This window comes from Corvus brachyrhynchos, unplaced genomic scaffold (assembly GCF_000691975.1).
Source record: "Corvus brachyrhynchos isolate BGI_N302 unplaced genomic scaffold, ASM69197v1 scaffold245, whole genome shotgun sequence".
In the NCBI taxonomy this organism is placed as follows: domain Eukaryota; kingdom Metazoa; phylum Chordata; class Aves; order Passeriformes; family Corvidae; genus Corvus; species Corvus brachyrhynchos.
Window position 1 is genome coordinate 4,204,577 of NW_008238988.1, and position 19,708 is coordinate 4,224,284.

The 19,708-nt window shown below is 41.7% G+C and overlaps 1 protein-coding gene across 2 annotated transcripts in view; it reads right to left on the reverse strand.

Moving 5' to 3' along the window:
• The window catches only part of PELI2 (pellino E3 ubiquitin protein ligase family member 2), a 55,546-nt gene that overhangs the window by 23,212 nt on the left and 12,626 nt on the right, over positions 1-19,708 (reverse strand). Inside the window, exons 3-5 of one of the 2 annotated variants that reach the window (XM_017738900.1) lie at positions 16,802-16,812; positions 15,895-16,024; positions 843-950 (exon numbers count right to left, since the gene is read on the reverse strand). In XM_017738900.1, coding sequence (XP_017594389.1) covers positions 843-944 — 102 coding nt within the window. In that variant the 5' untranslated portion in view covers positions 945-950; positions 15,895-16,024; positions 16,802-16,812. Of the gene's footprint in view, positions 1-842; positions 951-15,894; positions 16,025-16,801; positions 16,813-19,708 lie in introns of those variants that run through there. The other variant, XM_017738899.1, reaches the window with a different exon arrangement.

A 19,708-nucleotide genomic window follows, 5' to 3' on the forward strand; every position in this document is an offset into this window, starting at 1 on the left:
TATGGAATCCCATTCGTAAGCAGCTCAGCAATTTAAATTTCACAAATAATTTACCGGGATTTAAATTAATTAATAGCCAGCTGATAACGGTGAAGATAGTATCACCTAAAGCTCCTTTCCATTTCTCTCTGACTTTCCTACCAGTGTTCAGTAGCACTGTATTCCCACCCTGCACACAGATCAGGTCCCTTGTTATCCCTTTCCAGCTCTCAGCAGACCATTAAAGCTCTTCAGGAATTCCCCACTGTTCTCACTTCAGCAATCAATTACCAAGCCAGCGGGTGCTCTCGCCCTCTCTCTCTTTAGCCACTTAGGATCCTTGGGAACACACTCATTTAGAAAATGGTATTTCTAGGAAGTCCTCAATAAACTAGGACTCACCTTATAACCCTGCAGTGAACAGACACCTGCTGTTCTGCTGTTTTCCCCAAATACAGGAAAAAAATGTGTGCAGAGGGATGAAAAGGCAGCAGAGAGGTGCTGTGCAAGCTTTGCCATGCCCATCTCCTTTGGGAAAGGCACAGCCAGGCTCTCTCCTGCTCCCAGCAAACCCAGAGAATGCCTCATTACAGAAAAGGGATCCAATCTAACCCAAATGGATGAGGAACTGATCATGGCATTTATGATCTCTCCTTCAAGAACATGAGGGTGAACAGTTCAGAATGGCAATTCCTCCTTACTACTTCCTCCCACACTTTCTCAAAGTGTCTTTTATTATACCAAAATCTCATTTATACTCAGCAAGACACAGAAAAGTCAGATTCCTTACATTATTATGTAGGCAAGAAAGGAATTCTTGGGACTAGAACCTGCTAAATGAGTTTCTCACATTTGCTGCTTACCACACTCACCACAGACTGTTCACTTGGGTGCTCCACCTTGTCTTCAACCCCCATGACAGATCCCACCTGCAGAATGTTGGGGTCATCCTTCATACAATCCATCTTCCACTGAAATGCAACAAAATAATGCACAAAACCAGAGCATTTAATTCTCACTGGTCTTGGTACATTTTTTTTTCCCCTTCTTCTCCTGGCTTGAGAGCATCTGAGAAAGCCAGGATTTGCATTCTGCCAAATCTCTATATTGACATACTCTCTTTTAAGTAAAATATTTTGAATAGACCCGTCCACATCTCCACTATTTCTAAAAATAAATATTGAACAATAGCTAATGCTCACTTTCCAGGCACGGAGCACTGTGAATTGCAGGTAGCTACTTAAGTGCATTCTTTTCAAAATATTATAGACATTCCCTTAACAAGGAGTTATAAATGCATGAATAAACTATTCGGTTCCCCTGACTTACACTCAATACTTAAATGCTGGCAAAAATATCACTATGAAAAAAGAACTATGTCACACAAAAACACATAAGCAAAAAAAAGAGCATTTATTTGTTAAAAACCATTATTTAAAGTGTCCTGAAATACCAGGTGCCCAACTGAGACAATCTTATGCAGTGGAAAGTATAAATATAGCAGGTTTTGTGTCTGTAACCAAATGCATCTTCACTACAGTCTTGTGCTGCCACACAAGCCTCAGCTTTGAAAGCTAAAACTGTCAAATTAAAGGAGGTTTAAGTGTTATGAAAATACAAAGCACTACCTGAAGAAGAAAATGTTACTATCAAGTGTAACTAACAGTCTGGAGGGTCTGAAGCATTAAGTACTTGCCCTCAGGGTTGGATCAGCAAATCTAAAACTTCAGGAAAGCCTGCTTAAACCCATACTAGTCCATCATGAAATTGTTGTTAGAGCGTGAGGCTTTAAGTGTTAGAGCATTACGTGCCTGTCAAATTACATTAAGCAATATTAGAAATAGAGCAGTTTAAAGCCGTGTTGGGGCTGGAAGTGTCCCTGTCTTTGGCTGATAGCAGTGGAGGAGCTGATGCAGCAGAACTGTCGATACTTTTGCCACATCGCTATCAAACAAGTCGGTTTCAATAATACAAGGTCTGTCTGAACTCGCACAGATCCTCCTGTTACTACAACAACAGCAAAAAAAAAACCAAACCCAAACCCCCAGTTAAATGTTCCATCAGCATGAAATACTACACAGACAGAGAAAATAGTAATTTGTTGTGTCTGTTGAATCCTGAACTTCACCTTGCCGGGACACGGCAGCAGGGAGAGAGGAGCCGCTGTAATGAAGCCCCACGGGAGTACATAGACAGAGATAATTGCAGCTTTGTCTCACTGCACAATAACCTGACTAACTTCTGTTAGGAAGTTCAAACACCATTTCAGAAATTAATTCAAGATTTTTATTTTTAGTGAAAAACAAACAAAAACGCACACGGCACTTATGGGGAAGGCATTCAGAAAAGAACAATGCGCTGGAGTTGTAAGAACAAAAGGCAGACATTCCTCCTGGAGGAAAAAAGCTGAGTTGTTACTATGAGGCTTCTCCAGTGTAAACACTCCAGGAGAAATGAGCTGAAATTCTGTCCCGACCTGGAAAGATTCATTTTATTTGTGACACTGGGAGATGACACATCAGTGTTGTGCCGCCAGACACGCAGATCCATGACTGACGCTTTCTGCTCAGACCAGCTTCCAAGGAAAATAATAATAGTTTTGAGGAAAAGAGAGCTATGAAAGAACAGCATGTATCCTACATTTTTCCCTTCAGTAGCAAAAGGCCTCAGTACCAAGGAAAATACCAAGACAGCGGAAGAGTTTGAAGTGTAACATGTAATTTCTAGTGCTTGTCTCTGTGCATCTCACTTAGCAAAGCAGGAAAAGTACTGCTTTTCACCTGAAAGAGGTGATCTAGTGTAACTAATATTGTAATTACAGAACCATGTCTCCTAGGCCAGGATTCCCCTTCACAGAAACATGAACAAACAGCAGTGCAACAAAATCCTCCCATTTCCTGCTTTACAAAGTTAAGATCTGTTTATTCATGAAGATTTTAGGATTTAAGCCAGAACCATCAGGCTCTGAATTACTTTCATGAGCACAAGCATGCAAAAATGATGAAGAGATTAATTCACAGTTCTACATTTTGGATTATTAAAAATCTTTTCTGGATCTAATGTTATACAGAATATATGTATCTAATGTTACAGGGAATATATATTCTGTCAATACATCCCCCTCCATTCCGTCGCTGCACTGCCACAATTTGTGTTCAGACACCAGCAAAGAAACGCGCTATGGCAAAAACAAGGTTTTCATTTTGCCAGCTCAAGAGAGAAGAAATAAAAATCAAAATGCTACCAACATGGAGCGACAGATCAACACAGTGCAAGTGTGATTGTTACGAATGAAAACTGGGACACATCCAATCTCATAATTCTTGAGCATACTGGACTATTTTTACTTCATGTGTATTCCAGTAGGAGCAAGTCTCTACACCAGCAGTGAGTGCTAAGCACAGTGCATACATGTTTTATATATTAAATGCAAAATGAGAAGGAAAATTCTCTTTTAAAGCCCCGTGAGTACGGTTTTAACATTTTTCTTTCCAAAAAGAAAATGTTCAGCAATGCTTTCCTAAAAAGCTCAAAGGCATCTCACTGATAGGCCAACCAGAAAAAGCAAAAACCAACGTCTAGACTGCTGGTGTCCCCCACTTCCCAGGGACAGAAGAGCAAAGGAGAGGAGCAGCACAAAACAGGTCAGTGGCAGGAGATGGGAGTGGGGAGGTTTGATGGGAAGGAAAATAACAGCAGGACTTTAACCCAGTCTTGCAAACCAATTAATGAAATGCCCACTTCTTTACACTCTGTATTATGTCTGCATTCATAAGATGCACAGGAGGTGATGCATAAGAGGTCTGAAGAAGACAAAGCACAAGCTTCTGTATCAGTTTATTTCCACCTTAAATGTCATCCTCTCATAAAAAGTTCGTACTATACATCCGTCCACAACTGTATCACAGCCACATTCTGTATGTCAGTTATCAAACAGTTCAATGCAACCCCTTGAATTTTTGATGCTTTAAACTCCTGGCAAAATTGGAACTAGCCCAACAACTTTGCAGCAAGAACACCACATCAGAGAGAGACTCTCGCTGTTTACACAGCCAACCAACCCATCTGCCACTTGACAAGGAGACATAACCTGCCTCAGACAGGTATCAATTTTAGTTTCTACCAAAAGCACTTTACTACAACCACAATCCCTATTTTCAAGGCAAGGTGTTTTCCCCCAGTGTGAAGCAAAACACAGTATAAGAAATTATTAATAGAGAACTAGTACAGCAAGGCACAATCAGAAATTAGATTAATACAGTACTGATGATGCCAAAATATTCAGCACATTCTTGGCCTTTCCACTTTGCATGCAATTTCTTGCTGTTGACAAAGTTATCTCAGTGAATTTCAAAGGTGAATCTTATTCCACTTCAAGTCTCCATGAGCCTGCATGAAAAAGCATTCAATCATCATCATACTGGCTATAGTTAACAGCCACTAAATAAATAGATTTAAAAGCAGTGAATGCTTCATGAGAAAGGATTATAACTGTAAATTACATTTCCCCCCCAATAGTTTGTATGTCTTCTTTAACCACTACTCACCTATTTTAGTAATAACAGAATAAGGTATCTAAATCAATGCATAAAACAAACAAAAAAAGAAAAACAAAAATAAAGAAAGCACATAAGCAGAAAACCATCACAGCAAATTAATGTGCAGGCTTTGGCCAGTCTGATGAGACTGTGAGTACACAATATTTGAATGAAAAGGATTTCTGTTTTAAAGAAATCTTTTTTCTTCACTGTTCTTCAAATACACATTGATACACAACAGGAGAAAAAAGTTATGTAAGTGATAAAGAAGAGACATTATGTACATGTAACAAGTGTCCTAAGTGCTCTCTCCCCTTCCTGTTAATCAAGCCTGAGAAACACAAGACTGAGATAATCCTGGAACACTGGACAGGCTGATTAGATACAATCTGTATCTGTGATTTATGAACTTTAACTGGTGCTAACAACACATTTCACAAGTAGGCAAGTGAAAGCTGGGAAAGCACTGCTAGAAAAAAGCCCATGCACCATTTATGCACAAATAACAAATGATTCTGGGTATGACATTTCCTTGAAGACAACTTCCTTGACTTCAAAACAAAGAGTATCCAAATCTTGGCAGGAGTACAGAAAATGACTCTGCAGACACTCAAGGTTTTGGCAGAAAAATGACTGAAGGACAATGGATTACATGAGGCTCCCAAGACGTCAAACATCCCATGTACACAAACTGCTCGAGCTCCTTCTGGAGTGACCTTCAGCCAGGGTTGTATCAGCAATCAAGATACCAAAATTGGTATGACCTTCTGGACACATCTGAGTCAGCGCAGCCTTGACCAAATCCATGTGCTCTACACCAGCACGTGCTGCTCAGCTGAGCCACCCCTGAGAATCCACTGACCCTGCACAGCCCAAACCTGCACAGGCCTTCAGCATCTTCCCACACAGAGCAAATGCTCCAACACAGGCTCCTAGTCTCAGCCTCCATGACCCTGACACTCCTTCCTCCACAAGCAAGGGCGGCTGGCACAGCTGGGCTGCCAAAGGGAGGGACTGTCTCCACTGCATCCACCTTGAGCACTGTGGGGTTTTACCTAGTGCAAAATGCCTTATTCACAACAAATCTAGGCAGGACTGATACCCTTGCAGCAAGACTCTTTGGGTATCAGAGATCATCCAGTTCACGTTATTGCTCCACCACGAATGCTGCAGCCCAGCATTACCTGGCACACTCTGGAACAGAATGGATTGGAGCTCCATGGAAGCTGTAGCATCCATTTGTTGAAGCAACTATCACCTCTCAGCATTTGCATAGCCCCCAATCCAACCTGAGGCAGAAGTATCAGTTGTTAAATTTCAAAATCTTCTCCTTTTCACAGATGTGTCTGAAGCCATCAAAGCCTCTGACTGAGGAAGGTGCCTCCATACTCCTGCTTCAAAGTGGTTTAGTGTCTTTAAGGCTAAATGAGGTAACTCACTGCCACCAAATAAAAATCAATTACTACTTCAGCCTGGAAAAATCTCAGTGCATTCATACTGCCACACTGTATGATGGTGTTTCCCCTTGTCATGCTGTATTGGTATGCCCATATAGATTTTTATTTACCATTATGGCTAAATTTTAATCAGTGGATTTTCTACACAGAATTTCTCAGGAGTCAGAGAAAAATCAGAGCCCTACCTCTACATTCAGCAAATACATCTTCATCTGGAGATGGAAAAACGGTTCCTCAGTAAGAGCCCTGTTTTTGGATGCATCCCATAATGGCACAGTGATACTCCCAACCCCAGCAGTATTTGCTACTACAGTGCAAAGATACCAAGAGACAACATTAAATAACCAAGATATTTTTAACCATGGAAACAAGAGTTAAAGAGTTAGTTCCCAGTAACAGGCAAGATCATAACACAAGGATATTTTAAGACATTCAGCATGGGTTGTCTCTTGCACAAAATTGCAAACATTTTGTTTTGACTTGCGCAGTTTATTTATTACACTCAAGTAGCAACAGAGTCAATTTTTGTGACAAAACACCAAACAAAGATTTGAGAAAGCTCTGAGGGGGAGGGATGAATTAGGGAGAACACTTTATGTGCTTTTGCAAGTTTTGCAATCCAGCTTTCCAAGGCCAGCTTTTCTTAGGGAACAAACTGGGAGCAGCTGCCCATGCTGAAGCAAGGCCAGCTTTGTCCCTCCCTGCCTCCCACCTGGACCACCAAGGCACTGCCTCACTGCTGACCTTCAGCAGTGGAAGATTCTTTGGTGGGCTGAAGAAGGGAGAGGTATGGAAAACCAAATGCTAATGTAGAGATAACAGGGAAGAGGAAAAATTTCTGCATATTTTACACAGTAGCCTATTGTCTGAAGTTTATAACGGTAAATGTCATTACAGAAAGACTACAAGTCAAAAGTAATCCACAAAACCTCCCCAAAGTTCCTTTCAGGCCTCCTTCCAGCTTTCGTGCATTTGCTCTCACTGTCCTATTCAACATTCCCTCCAAACCTTTGTAGGAAATTCAGAACTAGTAATGCCTGTATATATAAATCCTCAAAGGTGCAAACTACAGACATCAGCCCATAAGCGCTGAAGCTGGTTTTGATCATTCACACAAATTTTTTTTTGCATTTATACAGTACAGAAGTTTTGCTTTAATAACACTCACAAGCTCTCTAAAAACCTCAAGCACAAAAAAGCACCTCTCCCTCACCTTCTCTCAACCGTATGATCTCTTTAATTACCTCTTCTGGAATTCTGGACTTAGGAGCAGGCTGTATGCTAACCAGATGCACAGTCAAAATACTGTGAAGACAAGAGTTCCAAAGAGAGAGGTTGGTTGGTATCTGTGTGATTGGCTTAGGTCCACCCAAGCAGCCAGGCACATTTTCAGGTGGCTGAGCTACACAGCTGGGAGTAGTTCACCAAACCTTTGGCAGAGATGGGGAGTTGCTGGTCCTACAAATTTATTTGTATTAATATGAGAAGATAATTCATTCAAGAATGCATAAACCTTATAAAAACAGGGGAGAGAGAAGATGGAATAACCTCATTCAGCTGAAATAAAGCTTCAGCAACAGCACTGTTAGGAAGAGCACTGTCTGGGGAAGGGAACCTTCTAGAAGCTCTAATCCTCGGAGGCTGTAACCCACTACCCAAAGAACAGCTTCCACAGAAATTCCCAAAGAGCTGGAGAACAAGCAAGCTGCTACAGGTTCAGAAATTCCCTGATCACCCAAGGTCTAAATGCATATGCTCTGGTCCCAAAAAGTCCTGATTTTCAGAGGTCATCTGATACTACAAAACAAAGCATCTCTTCAGTTAAACTTCTCTGGGATTTGAGGTTAGCAATAAAACCCAGAAATCTGCATTGCTGTAGTACAAGTATAAAATGTGGTTTATCTCACCAGGGAAGTTCCATATTCTTTTCAGATTCCCCTGTTCAAGAACACTCCTAACCAATGCTGATCAGAACTGTTTTAGACACAAGAGTAATCCAAGCTGCAAACTGGAACTGCTTTGTCATCTAAGCCTTCAATCAGTTGTGAGGTCTGGGAGGAGAAACAGACTTGTGCAGCTACAGGCCCTGGAACCAGAGTTTCTTTGGCCACATGAGATTAATGAAAGAAAACTAAATACATAGCAATCAAACCTGTCCTTGCTTCCCCTTTTCTTATCCTGGGTTAGGGCAAAAGAGAAAGAAAAGTGTCTCTCAGTATCTTAAACTTAAAAAACAGGTGAGGTTCCCAGGAAAATCTTGGGGACCACCAAAGTGCCAATTGTTGCCAACATCTAAGGCTGCGAGTGCAACACTTCAGGATGACCCCAGTCTGAGACAGATCACTGTTCAGACACTGGCCTTGTTCTCAGTGAAGTGCCAGGCCACAGTCCCCAGAGTGAGAGTTCACAGGGAATGTGCAATCCTGAGCTCAGCGCACCATGTCCAGAGTTCTTCTGGTGGACAGGGAGTGATACCCCTCCCTGCTGGTATCAAAAAGCAGAAAAGAAAGCATCCATCATTCTCTGGCTGTGGTGAACTCCGCACAAGAGAGTCCCTCAGAGCTGGAGGAATAGAGAGTACTGAACAACCGAGCAAGCTGGCAGTGCTGGGCCTTTAACAAGCTTCCTCAAGTCAAAGCGATAGGCATCTGCTGCTGCTGAAATTAGAAGGCCAAAGTATAGATTACCACAAGCATTATCTCACAGCAGGCATCTGCAGAGTCCAGAATTTCCTGAAGTACCGGCAGAATCACTATGGACAAGAGGCACGCAGAATTTCAAGGCAAGTCTGTACATAACACACTCAGTCTGACACAGAGGTCACCTAAGAACAAGCTCTGATGTAGGTCCAGTGGCTGGACTCATTTGTTTTCATGGAAGGACACCTCATGGATGATCCAAAAAAAAAAAAAAAAAAAAAAAAAAAAAAAAAAAAAAAAAAAAAAAAAAAAAAAAAAAAAAAAAAGAGAGAGAGATAATGATCCTGTAGAAGCAAAGCCACAGTGCTAAAGAATTCTGAATTGCTTCATGACTGCCAGATAAATTTCTGCACACAGAGCTGAAGAGCTTGGAGCATCCAGCAAATGAAGCATCACCACAAGCACTTTGCTGGGGATACATCCCTTCAAAAGAGATTTTCAGGAAAAGTACTCCCTGCTTTCTCCTAAAATATCTTTGGTGTTGAATAGGAGCAAACCAGTAAGATCTCAAAACAAAGTAAATCTACATCTAAAAGAAAGCATAAACATGTCTCAGACAAGAGACCTACAGAGTGGAAAGAAGAATCTTCAAATGTCACAAGAGAGTCACCCTTCTTAGTTTTTCTCTTGGCAAACAGATAACATTACTCATTTTACAGATGGAGTCATAAGAGACTCCCAAAAAGAGAAATATTTAGATTTTATTATTACCATCAACAAAATCTCTAAGCACTCTGGAAAACAAATATTTTCTAATTTGTAAAACAGGAGTAGCAGCTGTTTGTTTCTCTGAAAAGTTACTGTTGGCCCATGATGCTTGAATTGCTTTCTGTGCTTTCAAAATAACTGCCCCTCTCAACAAAGCCTTGAAGCAGAGAAGTCTCATCTCCTCTTTGATGCAGTTCCAACTCCCCCGTTCCAGGAGAGCAATTCCATACTGCTCTGACTGAGTACAGACTATCTGACTTTTCCAAAACACAATGTTCCATCCATGTAAGACAATTTCATTTGGACATTAGATTGAGATAACAGGAAAAGTACATCCATCAGCAGCTGCATGTTCCCTTTGTCATGCCGTTTTCTTTTGAGTATGAAACAACCTATATAGGGAAGAGGAATTCCTGTATTACAGATGCTGACAGTCCCAGGCTCTAATAGTTGTATACAAGCCCCTGCAGTCATCAAGCTGTTCCCAGCTGTGCTCCAGCACAGCCCACCCAAACACCTGGAACCCCACACGCAGATCCCCATCACTTTAAGACTCTTTAAGAATCTCCCTCAGTAATGCCAACTTGCAGGGCGAGCTATCCCCAACAAGTTCCAAAGGCAGTACCACCACACAGGCAGAAACAGCACTCTCAGGCCATGTGGCTTCATTTAATCCAAAACCAGCCTGGGGGGTTTTCCTGACTTTTAGGGAACCCAGCTCTCAGGAGACATGCACTTCTAAGACCAGATCCATTCCAGCCAGAGTCTCAATTGAGAGTCCAAACAGAATAAATATGAAACAGGACAGAGCCTCACCACTGGTCCAGCAGGTGGTCCAAAATTTCCACTCTAAATTCCGGGGAACGGTGGGGAAGCACGCAGGAACCAGTCAAACCGGAACAAGACAGTTTTAAACAAGTCATGCTACATTAGGCTCAAGCTGTGAAATTTTCATCTTCCAGTGAAACAAGTGGCTCTGCCGTCTCCAGTACAAATCCTACTCATCGTTTCTCCCGTGGCACAAACAATCGAGGACATTCCGTGATGGGCAGCAAGATTTGCAGTGTCTGACCTTACACTACAGCATTTAAACCTCAGCTGAGGTGCAGCCTCTCCTTTCCCTGGTTCTGCACTATCACAAGCTCAAACCCCCCAGGTTATTTCTGACATGGTCAAGGAAGCTGCAAAGTGACAGATCCTGCACAGCAGCGGCTCCACAGCCTGGCTCCCTGCGGGAAGCCAAGGGGAAGCGTATGGGGAAATGAAATGTTCCCAAGTTTCTTGACACCAGCCCTGGTGATCACTGCATCCTCCTCTGCTTTCAAAGGGCACCACATTCAAGTAGAATCTGCTCTAAAATATTGATTTAGAGCAGATGTAGTTTAAAGAGAGTTTACAAGGAAAGCACTTTTTGATCTTTTTTTTATGCTCTAAAGGGAAAGCATGAAAACAAAAAGCAACGTTAAGTCATAAAAAAATAATTGTTGTAGACCTCAGCAATTTTTAATTCCCCTTCCTTCACTAAACATCTGGGTTTTGTTAGAAAACACTATAAAATGATTTTCCAAAACCTTTGACATGCATTGAGCAGTCAATAGGACCCAAAAGCTCAGGAGGGAGGGTTTCAAACCTAGTAAGTGTTGTTATTTATTAAGCCCTAGAAGCGAAATTGGTGCAACCATTTTCTCCTGCCTAACCATTCCCTGCTATTTACAAGGGCACAGGGGTAAGGAGTTAGCATGTTAAGACAATGCTCATTTAATAGAAAAAAAGGACATTACACCAAGGAAACTATTATTCAAGCAGACTCAGTCTGATGAGCCAAGAAAAAGCTGCCTCTGCACAACCCAGGGCTCTCGAGACACCTATGCGATTAAGTTACTTCAGAACAAATTAGTGCTCCATAAACTGATTAGACCATAAATAAGCCCAACAGGAAAGAGAGAAGCCACTGACAGACACAGCATCCTCCCGACAGCAGCTGAGCTCTACAGCTCTCATTCAGAATGAACATCAAAAAGCTGTCAGTGCCAAAAGGATTTGTGGCCTTTTTACTCCCAATTCAAAGTACGTCAAAGCAGATGCAATATCTACAGTAGATAACTAATCACAAGAATCCTATACTTTCATTTTCTCTCATCACTCAAAGCACAAATTGCAGCTCTCTCCCCGACCTAATAATTATTCGTATGGCTGCGTTTTGTTCTTCTCCAGCAGCAGCAGGAAACTTGATTGGAGCTGCAGGAACCCAGCCAGTGACTATCCAAGCTGCTGTTGTGATAGCACAAAGCAGAAGCCAACTCGGCAGGTAATTGGAGTTGGAAGTCAAGAGAGATCTTCCTCAGTCAGCTTGAAATAGTAATTTCATAGGGGAGAAAATAGGTTGCCTTTATCTACCACAGGTTGCCAAAGGAAAACTTTGATCCTAAGAAAGATAGACATAATAAATACCAAGACACACTACCACAAAAAAGTATTAAAGGTGGGGTTTTTCAAGTCTGCAGCAATTCAAAAGGCATTTGGAATCTTCTCTGGAGTCACTATTAGGCACGCAATCACTTAGGAAAGCACAACATTCCCTTGTTAGGAAGGAGTACTTCCAGTGCTCAGCAATTAATAGTCTCTTGCCCACTGACTTAATACTTTGGAAAGTCTCAACTACCATCCACACTGTAATGAGGGAATTCAGTCATGCTTCCAGAGTACTCCTAGGGAATCTTGGAGGGCTACTGCCAACAACTTCTGCTTCCTAATGCCATATTTCAAGTAATTCTAACGTACATGAAGCCCCTTCTTCATTTCCCTAAACTTCACACTCATGGAAGTAATTCTGAAGCATCAGAAGCCAAGAGAGAAATCTAAATGCTTGCAGAGCTGAAGTCATGGGGGATTCCATAATCAGAGTGTCCAGCAACACCAGTGAGCTCAGTGTTAATGCCAGCTGCCAGCACCCCTCTCATACGAGACTGGGGGAGTTCTCCCCCACTGTCCCACAAAAAACTCCAACTAACAACGTCCAGCAAGAAGCCAGAGGATGGTCATGAAGAAGAGGAATGAGGAATGAAGATTCACTTGTGTTTGCACAGGGCCAAGTGTTAACCTAATGGTCCACTGAATCAAAAGATTGGACGCGTACTGGACCAGGAACACCCACGCTTCACAGAAACTGGGATCGTACAATTTTATTTAGCATATTATTGACCTGCTTAGGATCTGTAAGAAAAACATACTGGCCTTAAATATTACTCCACAGTGATATTAAGCTGGTTTAGTTTTCAGTCACAGACTCCCCTTTCCCTTTCAGATTCAAATACCCCCACACAAATAAAGTCACAAACCCCCAAAATATAAAAAACCCTTACAAAAGCCTCCCCCATTCCTCCCAAAATCCAGTAAAGTCCAGTTCAGCATCCCATCATTTCCAGGCGATTATTCTGAAAAAAAACCCTTTTATGCCACTCTCACGTAAAGTTCAGCACTTATTGGAAAATTTCTGCCCAAGTAAACCCTGTAATCATTTCAGACACCAGCACACTCGGACTGGAGTTCCACAGCATTAAATATTGTGCATGAAAGCAACAGTTAACACAACACAACTAAATGAAATAAACATTACAACTAACTTCTGATTTTGTTAAACAGCTCCAATAGCCTGAAAATAAAAATCACCAACCCTAAGTATGTTTTGATGAGCCAACAGCAAACTTACACCTATGAGTTTGGCAGTCAGAGGAAGGTTTTCACAAATTCTGTGATCATAACTGATAAACCTCTCTCTTCATCATGAGACCCATGTCAAGAGGAAAGGAATGGCCTCTCCTGTGATGTGATGATTTGGAAAGAAACTCTCAAATTCAGCAAAGGGGATTATTAAAACCTTGAGAAAGATCCATACTCAGTTAATGAAGACTCACAGTCCCCCATTCACCAAACCCCTACCCCAGACAGGTTCACACAGACAAGCTCAGGACACCAGAAGAGTTTTAAGCTCTTTCTTACAGTAAAACCAATTTTGACAATGTTGGAAAAGGTCTGTCTCAAATAGGCTGATTTTGTCAAATAGGGGACATCACAAAATTTCCTGAATGGTGCCTAAGCACAGAGTTAATAAAATAGGTCTTAAAGTCAAGTGCAGAATGTTGAAGAGATGTATCTCTCTTTTAACAATGACAACTCTGAAAAAACTTGAGACTTACTACCCTAGGCACTGCTTTCCCCCCAAATACACCCATATACCCTCAGAAGGCCAAACATTTCTGAAATTTCTTCAGCACCTCAGAAGGCAGAGTGGCAAAAAACAAGTGCTTAGTGGAAAAAACAAAAGGCAGTGATTCATATGCAATTAGCTGAGCTAAATTTACTACTGAAGCCATTGCTACTCCAGCTGTCCTTGACACCTGCACAGTAGGGACAATGGAACATGACAAGCATCCTCTTACCATCTATTGCAGTGTTCAGGCTGACACACGAACTTGAAATTGGTGACAGCTACAGCTCTTGAGCTGCTGCATTAATGCAATCAGCACAAAACCAGCCATGCACCTTATTCAAGCCTCCATTTGTCAGAGACAAAGCCAGTGGAGGCAATGAGGGCTTCTCCCACCTCTGCTAGATCCACCACCCAAAAAGCATTAGCACTCTAAACATTACATGTCTTTTTACTCACATATTCAGTTTACAGTGACAGACAAGCAGAAAAAAAACAGAGAATTGGTATCTGAAAAGTTAAAATGAAGGATGTAAAGGGAGGAAACTTGTTAATATCCTGTGCAGCACAAGTTTCTGCTGTTTCATCTTCCTTAAATACGAATTAGACTGAAAGACTGAGAGCACAACTAAACTTCTGAGGTCAAGTTGCACATTATTTGCTAAGAACTAAGCAGTTCACTTTTTATTAGCCTATGCTTCTTCATTTACACAAGATACATGCAGAAACACTTCTCAGTAAAACAATTCAGGCTCTGGTGCCTAAGATGTGAGAAAAGCTGATGACAGCATCTTAAAAATCTAAGTGTCCTTTCCGTGCATGGGAAGAGCACTCACTAAGAATCACTGCACCACTGTTCTGGCACACATCCACCAGCCCTGCCCCAGACAGCAGCACAAATACACAAAAGCTCTTTTCTAAGGGTTCAGAGAAAGTGCAAAATACATTCAACTTGACACATCTCCCTGAATCCAAATGCTCAGAGGACAGGCTTTAATGTCCCAGACCCTCTGCTATCTTTATAAGGACACCAATTTGTACAGCACACATATTTTATCTGCACTACAATAACACCACAGATGAACATTAACCAGATTCCATGTGGTGTCTGCCAGGTGTTTAAGTATTTTGCAACTCAAATGCTGAAATACTATCTGCAGTCTAAATGCTTAAGATTATCCAGTGAGAACATGTGTATATTTCCATCCACTGTGTAAAACACATTTTTTCCCCATTTGTTACATTTTAAGCAATAGACCAGAATTACCAACATACACTACGGGTCTTTTCTGAAGGTCGATGCCATCAGGAAGATTTAACTCACAAAAGCTTTCATTTTCATAATAGAAACACTGAAAAATATTTACTGTAACTTCTAATCCAAAAGACTCCACATTTATCTGCAGAAGGCAAGCCCTATATAATGTTCAAAGAGAACAAGCTCTAATATTGTGTATTTTGGTGAGTTTAGGCATATACTGTGTATGGTGTGTATTAGAAGAGAAAACATAATCCCATACTATGTATTAAACAACATTCTTCTCTTGGTCCAAGACAGACAACACTTTTCTGAGAATGGTGTAGGTTCTCTCCTTCTCTCTCCCAAGAGGTATTTCAGTGAGGTACATCTCAAACAAACCATCCTCCTGTGTGAGTGCCACCACAGAACTTCCCCTCCAGTTTGGCCCAGACTCTACCCACTTCTTGCTTCTACGAAAAACGGGTTGAGAAGAGAGATAGCAAGACCTTTTGCAGCCTGAAATATATTCCACCACCAGAATTCTGACCTGGACAGTTCTATGCACTAGTATGTTGCTAGGTTAATATATTTACTTGGCTGCTTTTCCTCCTTCACCCACACTAAACTTCAGGTAAAAATTTGTGTAGTATCATTATTAGCAACAAAAGTGAAAGGACCAAAGAGATCAGAACATTTTTTATAGCATGTCAGTTACCTTCTGAAGAGGAAAGAAATATCACTCCAGTGAGAAAGAACAAAAATACTTTTTGTGTTTTTATCCCCTGACTACTCTATGGCTCGTATAGAACAGTCAGCACTGACAGTCAGCTTTCTGAACAGGGGCAGGAAGGTCAGATTATCTCATACCTGAGCTTACAGACCATTTTAAACAGGTAACTGGATTAAAGCTATATACCCCAGAAAGAAAATCCACTGCAGCCTCTTCATTAAACAAATGTATCCTACTAGCACAGAATAAACTGGCAGCAAGGTAAATCAGCAGTAGTACCCGAGTTCTTCTCCACTCAGGATCACCAAAAACCAGGATTTGCCCAGTGTCACATACCTTCGATGCTTGAGGAGTAGAGATGACGTGAACAGTGCTGGGCTTAACTCCATTTGCCTTAGGTCGCTTATAAAGGGCAAATCTGCTTTTCCTGCGCCCCCTGTCACCATTAGGGAGGGATCCATTATATCTGGAAATAAAGGAAAAAAGTTGAGCATAAACCACCACCAGTTTGGAATGCAGGAGAGGAGAGAGCGGTAATTTTGCCACAATGTTCTGGTATCATCAAACGCACGGGGCAAAACAAAAAAAAGTAACAACCAGGCTAAGCTTGCTTCCTGAATTATGAGCACTCAAACATTCTTTACCTACCAATGGTTGAAATTTTATTCTCATTAAGAAGATAATTAACTACAAATTAAATACTTGGTTTTTCAAGCACAGAAACACCTCCTCATCTCTAGAATCAAAGGAATTTGGAAGAACAAACTCTGCATCTTCACTTTAATTTCAGAACATGAGGAGGTTTCAAATGTTTTTACCCTACCACCCCTCTCCCCACATCTCGTGTAGGAGTGGAGGAAGAACAGGGGCAACTTGGAAGACCAAAGTAACTTAGGGGCAAGTAAAACTATGTGAAAAGGAATATTACTCACATAGAATGCTTTTCTAGTTGTGTTCCCCCCCTCTTTTTTTTAAAAAAAAACTTTAATCCTAAAGGCTTTATCTATTATTAAAGAAAGAGGATGCAAGTGTTTTTAATTTATGTGACTATCTGAAGCCTCACTAATGACTTTCTTTATCAGGTGTAACACAGGAGCCCTTGACAGTTCTTTCATCTCTCCCTGAGGACACAGACCCTATGGATTAATTATTCAGAGAAGTCTGAAGCCTCAAGGGGACAGAGCTCCTTCCCCAGGGAAGGGATCAACTGGAATTTTCTTTGCACTGCACAAGCACAGAATACACCACCACCACCTCACCCCCAAGATTTAGGTCAGGTAGAGGCTTTTCACCATCATTCCTGCCAACTCTCAGCTGGTCTAGGAGGAGCTTTCAGGGCTTTACTGCCTCTTCCATTCCTGATCCTGAGATTTCAGACTTTTGCCCAAGAAACTACAGATGTTATTCCACTGATAAATCACTTCTGTCTTACTGGTGAGGTCTGTTCTATACTGATCTCATGTATCTCTCTCCTACAGTCTTTATGATTAAAGGCTAACGTTGCAGGCAGAAAAAGAATATGAAAAAGAAAAGCAGCAATGCAACAACCCAGAATATTTTTTTTTTCTTATCATTACATCCTGTATATGTAACTATTTGAATAACAAGAGAATGCACTTTGAGAGCCTCCCACCCTTCTGCAAACCAGCAGGAAATGGGCAATGGATGAAAGCAAGAGACCTCATTGCTGGGGCTCTGGAGAAGGCTCACTGCTCACTCCAGGCAAGGATCACCAGCTGTCCCACGGGCTGCTGAACGACTGAGCACAAGCAAGAACAGATTTAAGATCAAAATAATCTCAAATCTCAGTACTGTAGAACATAAAACTCAGACATTTAAAAAATGCACATTCAATACATGATGCTGAAGCCACATAGAAAGTTGAGAGACTTGCAGCTGAACTTGTCCTCTCACTCCCATTTTCACAGGGAAGACTACTGTGTCTTTCTGGAATATTAAAAGAGATTCCCTAACACAGCACAAAAGCAACAGGAGTAAATCACTACTATTTCATGCCAGGCCTACTTGCACCTTGGAAATTTGTTATTAATGCTATTCCAGAGAAGTGCAGCACAGTGGATCCTCATCACAAGAGACCAATCCCTAGAAAAATACATCAATATGTTCCACAGGCAGCTTAAATACCAGCACTTAAAATAGGAGTTATTTGATTCTCCACTTGAATCTCCCCGGATATATGCACATGCTTTCTTTCAAAGACACTATTATCAGGAATATGCCAGCAAGTTTTAACTTGTTGAAGACAACATTCTTTCTACAAGTATTTTTATCTGGAAACCTAAAAAAGTAACAATTCCCTCAGAAATAATGTATAACGACTATATATTACCACTGCTAGCTTTACATCCTGTAACTATCAATTTTTCTTATACTTGTGTAACTGCTAAACAGTACTGAACTAAAGTAGTTCCACTGGAAGTTAAAACCAGGCAAGTGGTGTTTTATTGGTTTGGGGTTTTTTCCTCATTTTCAGAAAACAATTTTAACTGGGGAAGGCCGCTCTAATTCATTTCTGTGGGATTTAATTACTTTTAAAAGAGAGAAATAAAGAAGCTCAAGGTTAAAAGACCTCTTGGAAACTTCAAATAGGAAGAAAATACAAGCAAAGTGAAAGCTGAACTCATTTATCCTGATTAGCACTGACAAATTTTCATGAAGGTTTTCCTTGTGCCCATTTCTACATTTCCTTTCCACAAAGGGCAAGAGGAATTGAGTGGTAGTTTTATTATTTGTTATGCTTTAATTATAGACCTGCAAGTTTGATTTTGATTCGACAGCGGTAGAAAGAGCTGGGACAATTCCTAGGGATACACACATGTTTTAGAAGGGGGGGAAAAAAGAGTGTGAGAAGTTGCCTCTCTCCACAGCCAGCAGATGCCTTCATTTTTCCTGCACCAGGCCTCTCAACTTGTTCCCCACAAACCAACCCTCCCCATGGCACTGTGGCCACACCTTTCCTTCCCACCCCCGAACAAGCTCCATCCCCAGTGACCCAGCAGTAATGCCCTGGGATGCTGCCAGCCGTGGCAGGATTGCTCCCTCCTCCCCTCTCTGCCCTGCTCCTGAGGCAGCAGCCCCACAGCCTTGGCCCATCCCTGCCTTTCTGACAGGAGCTGTCCCACAGGACACAGCAGGATTCAGCACCCAGGAGGAGGAATAGCTGCCCACACCTTGCTGAGCCAGCTTCTCTAAGCACAGGCACAAAGAACTACAACAAAACCTGCCCTCTCTTCTCCAGTGCTCTCAGCTCTTCCACTGAGCAGTGCCTGGGTGAGCAGAAAGTGCCTCCCTCTGAGCAGCAACAGGATGGAATCACAGATGGAGAAGGGACAAGGACTGAGGCCACAAATTCCCCATCACAAAACACTGGGAGTCTCCAAGCTTCCCCACAACCAACAGAAGCTTCCTCTCACAAAGCTCCTCCACAAGCAGGAGCCATTTCCCTTCTCCTTGCACTCTTCCAATGGCTCCACGATCAGCTTAGGGACCAGCACATTAGCACACAACTTTTTGCTTCACAAGAAGGCCAGTACTACCAAAAGAACTTGCATCTGAAATTCTCCTTCATCGCACCAAAAAGCCTGGAACAAATGTTGTTCTCAACTAATAAAACAAACAAGGAAAAAAAATCAAATTTCACAGGGACAGAACAATCATCTCTGAGAGCATCCTGGCCACATGCAGATCGATGGGGCACTTCCAAAGTTCTCCAGATGTTCATCAGACCAATACACGTGGAAGGAGTGGTCCTGTACTTCTGCCAAACACTTCTCAGTGACAGCAGTACTGGGACAAGCTGCATTATGAAACCTCCTGGGATAATTATCTCAGCTGATAGCACTATTCCTTGCAAATAAGGGAGTGGTGCTGGCATGGGCTATGGGCACCATAATTATCAAAGCCAGTTTCCTACAGATTTACATCAAACACTTGAAGAGTTTGGTATACAATGAGCTGCAAACTCCAATTAAGCTTTTCCCATGGCTGGGATATGTAATGAAAGCCTCTCCTCCGCCTGGATTCGGGGCTGTCTGGAGAGCAAGACCACACATGCTCACTCCCACAGTCCACTGTGGCAAGTTCCTACTTTCTACAAGTCTTGTACTACTTGTACTACTACAAGTACTTG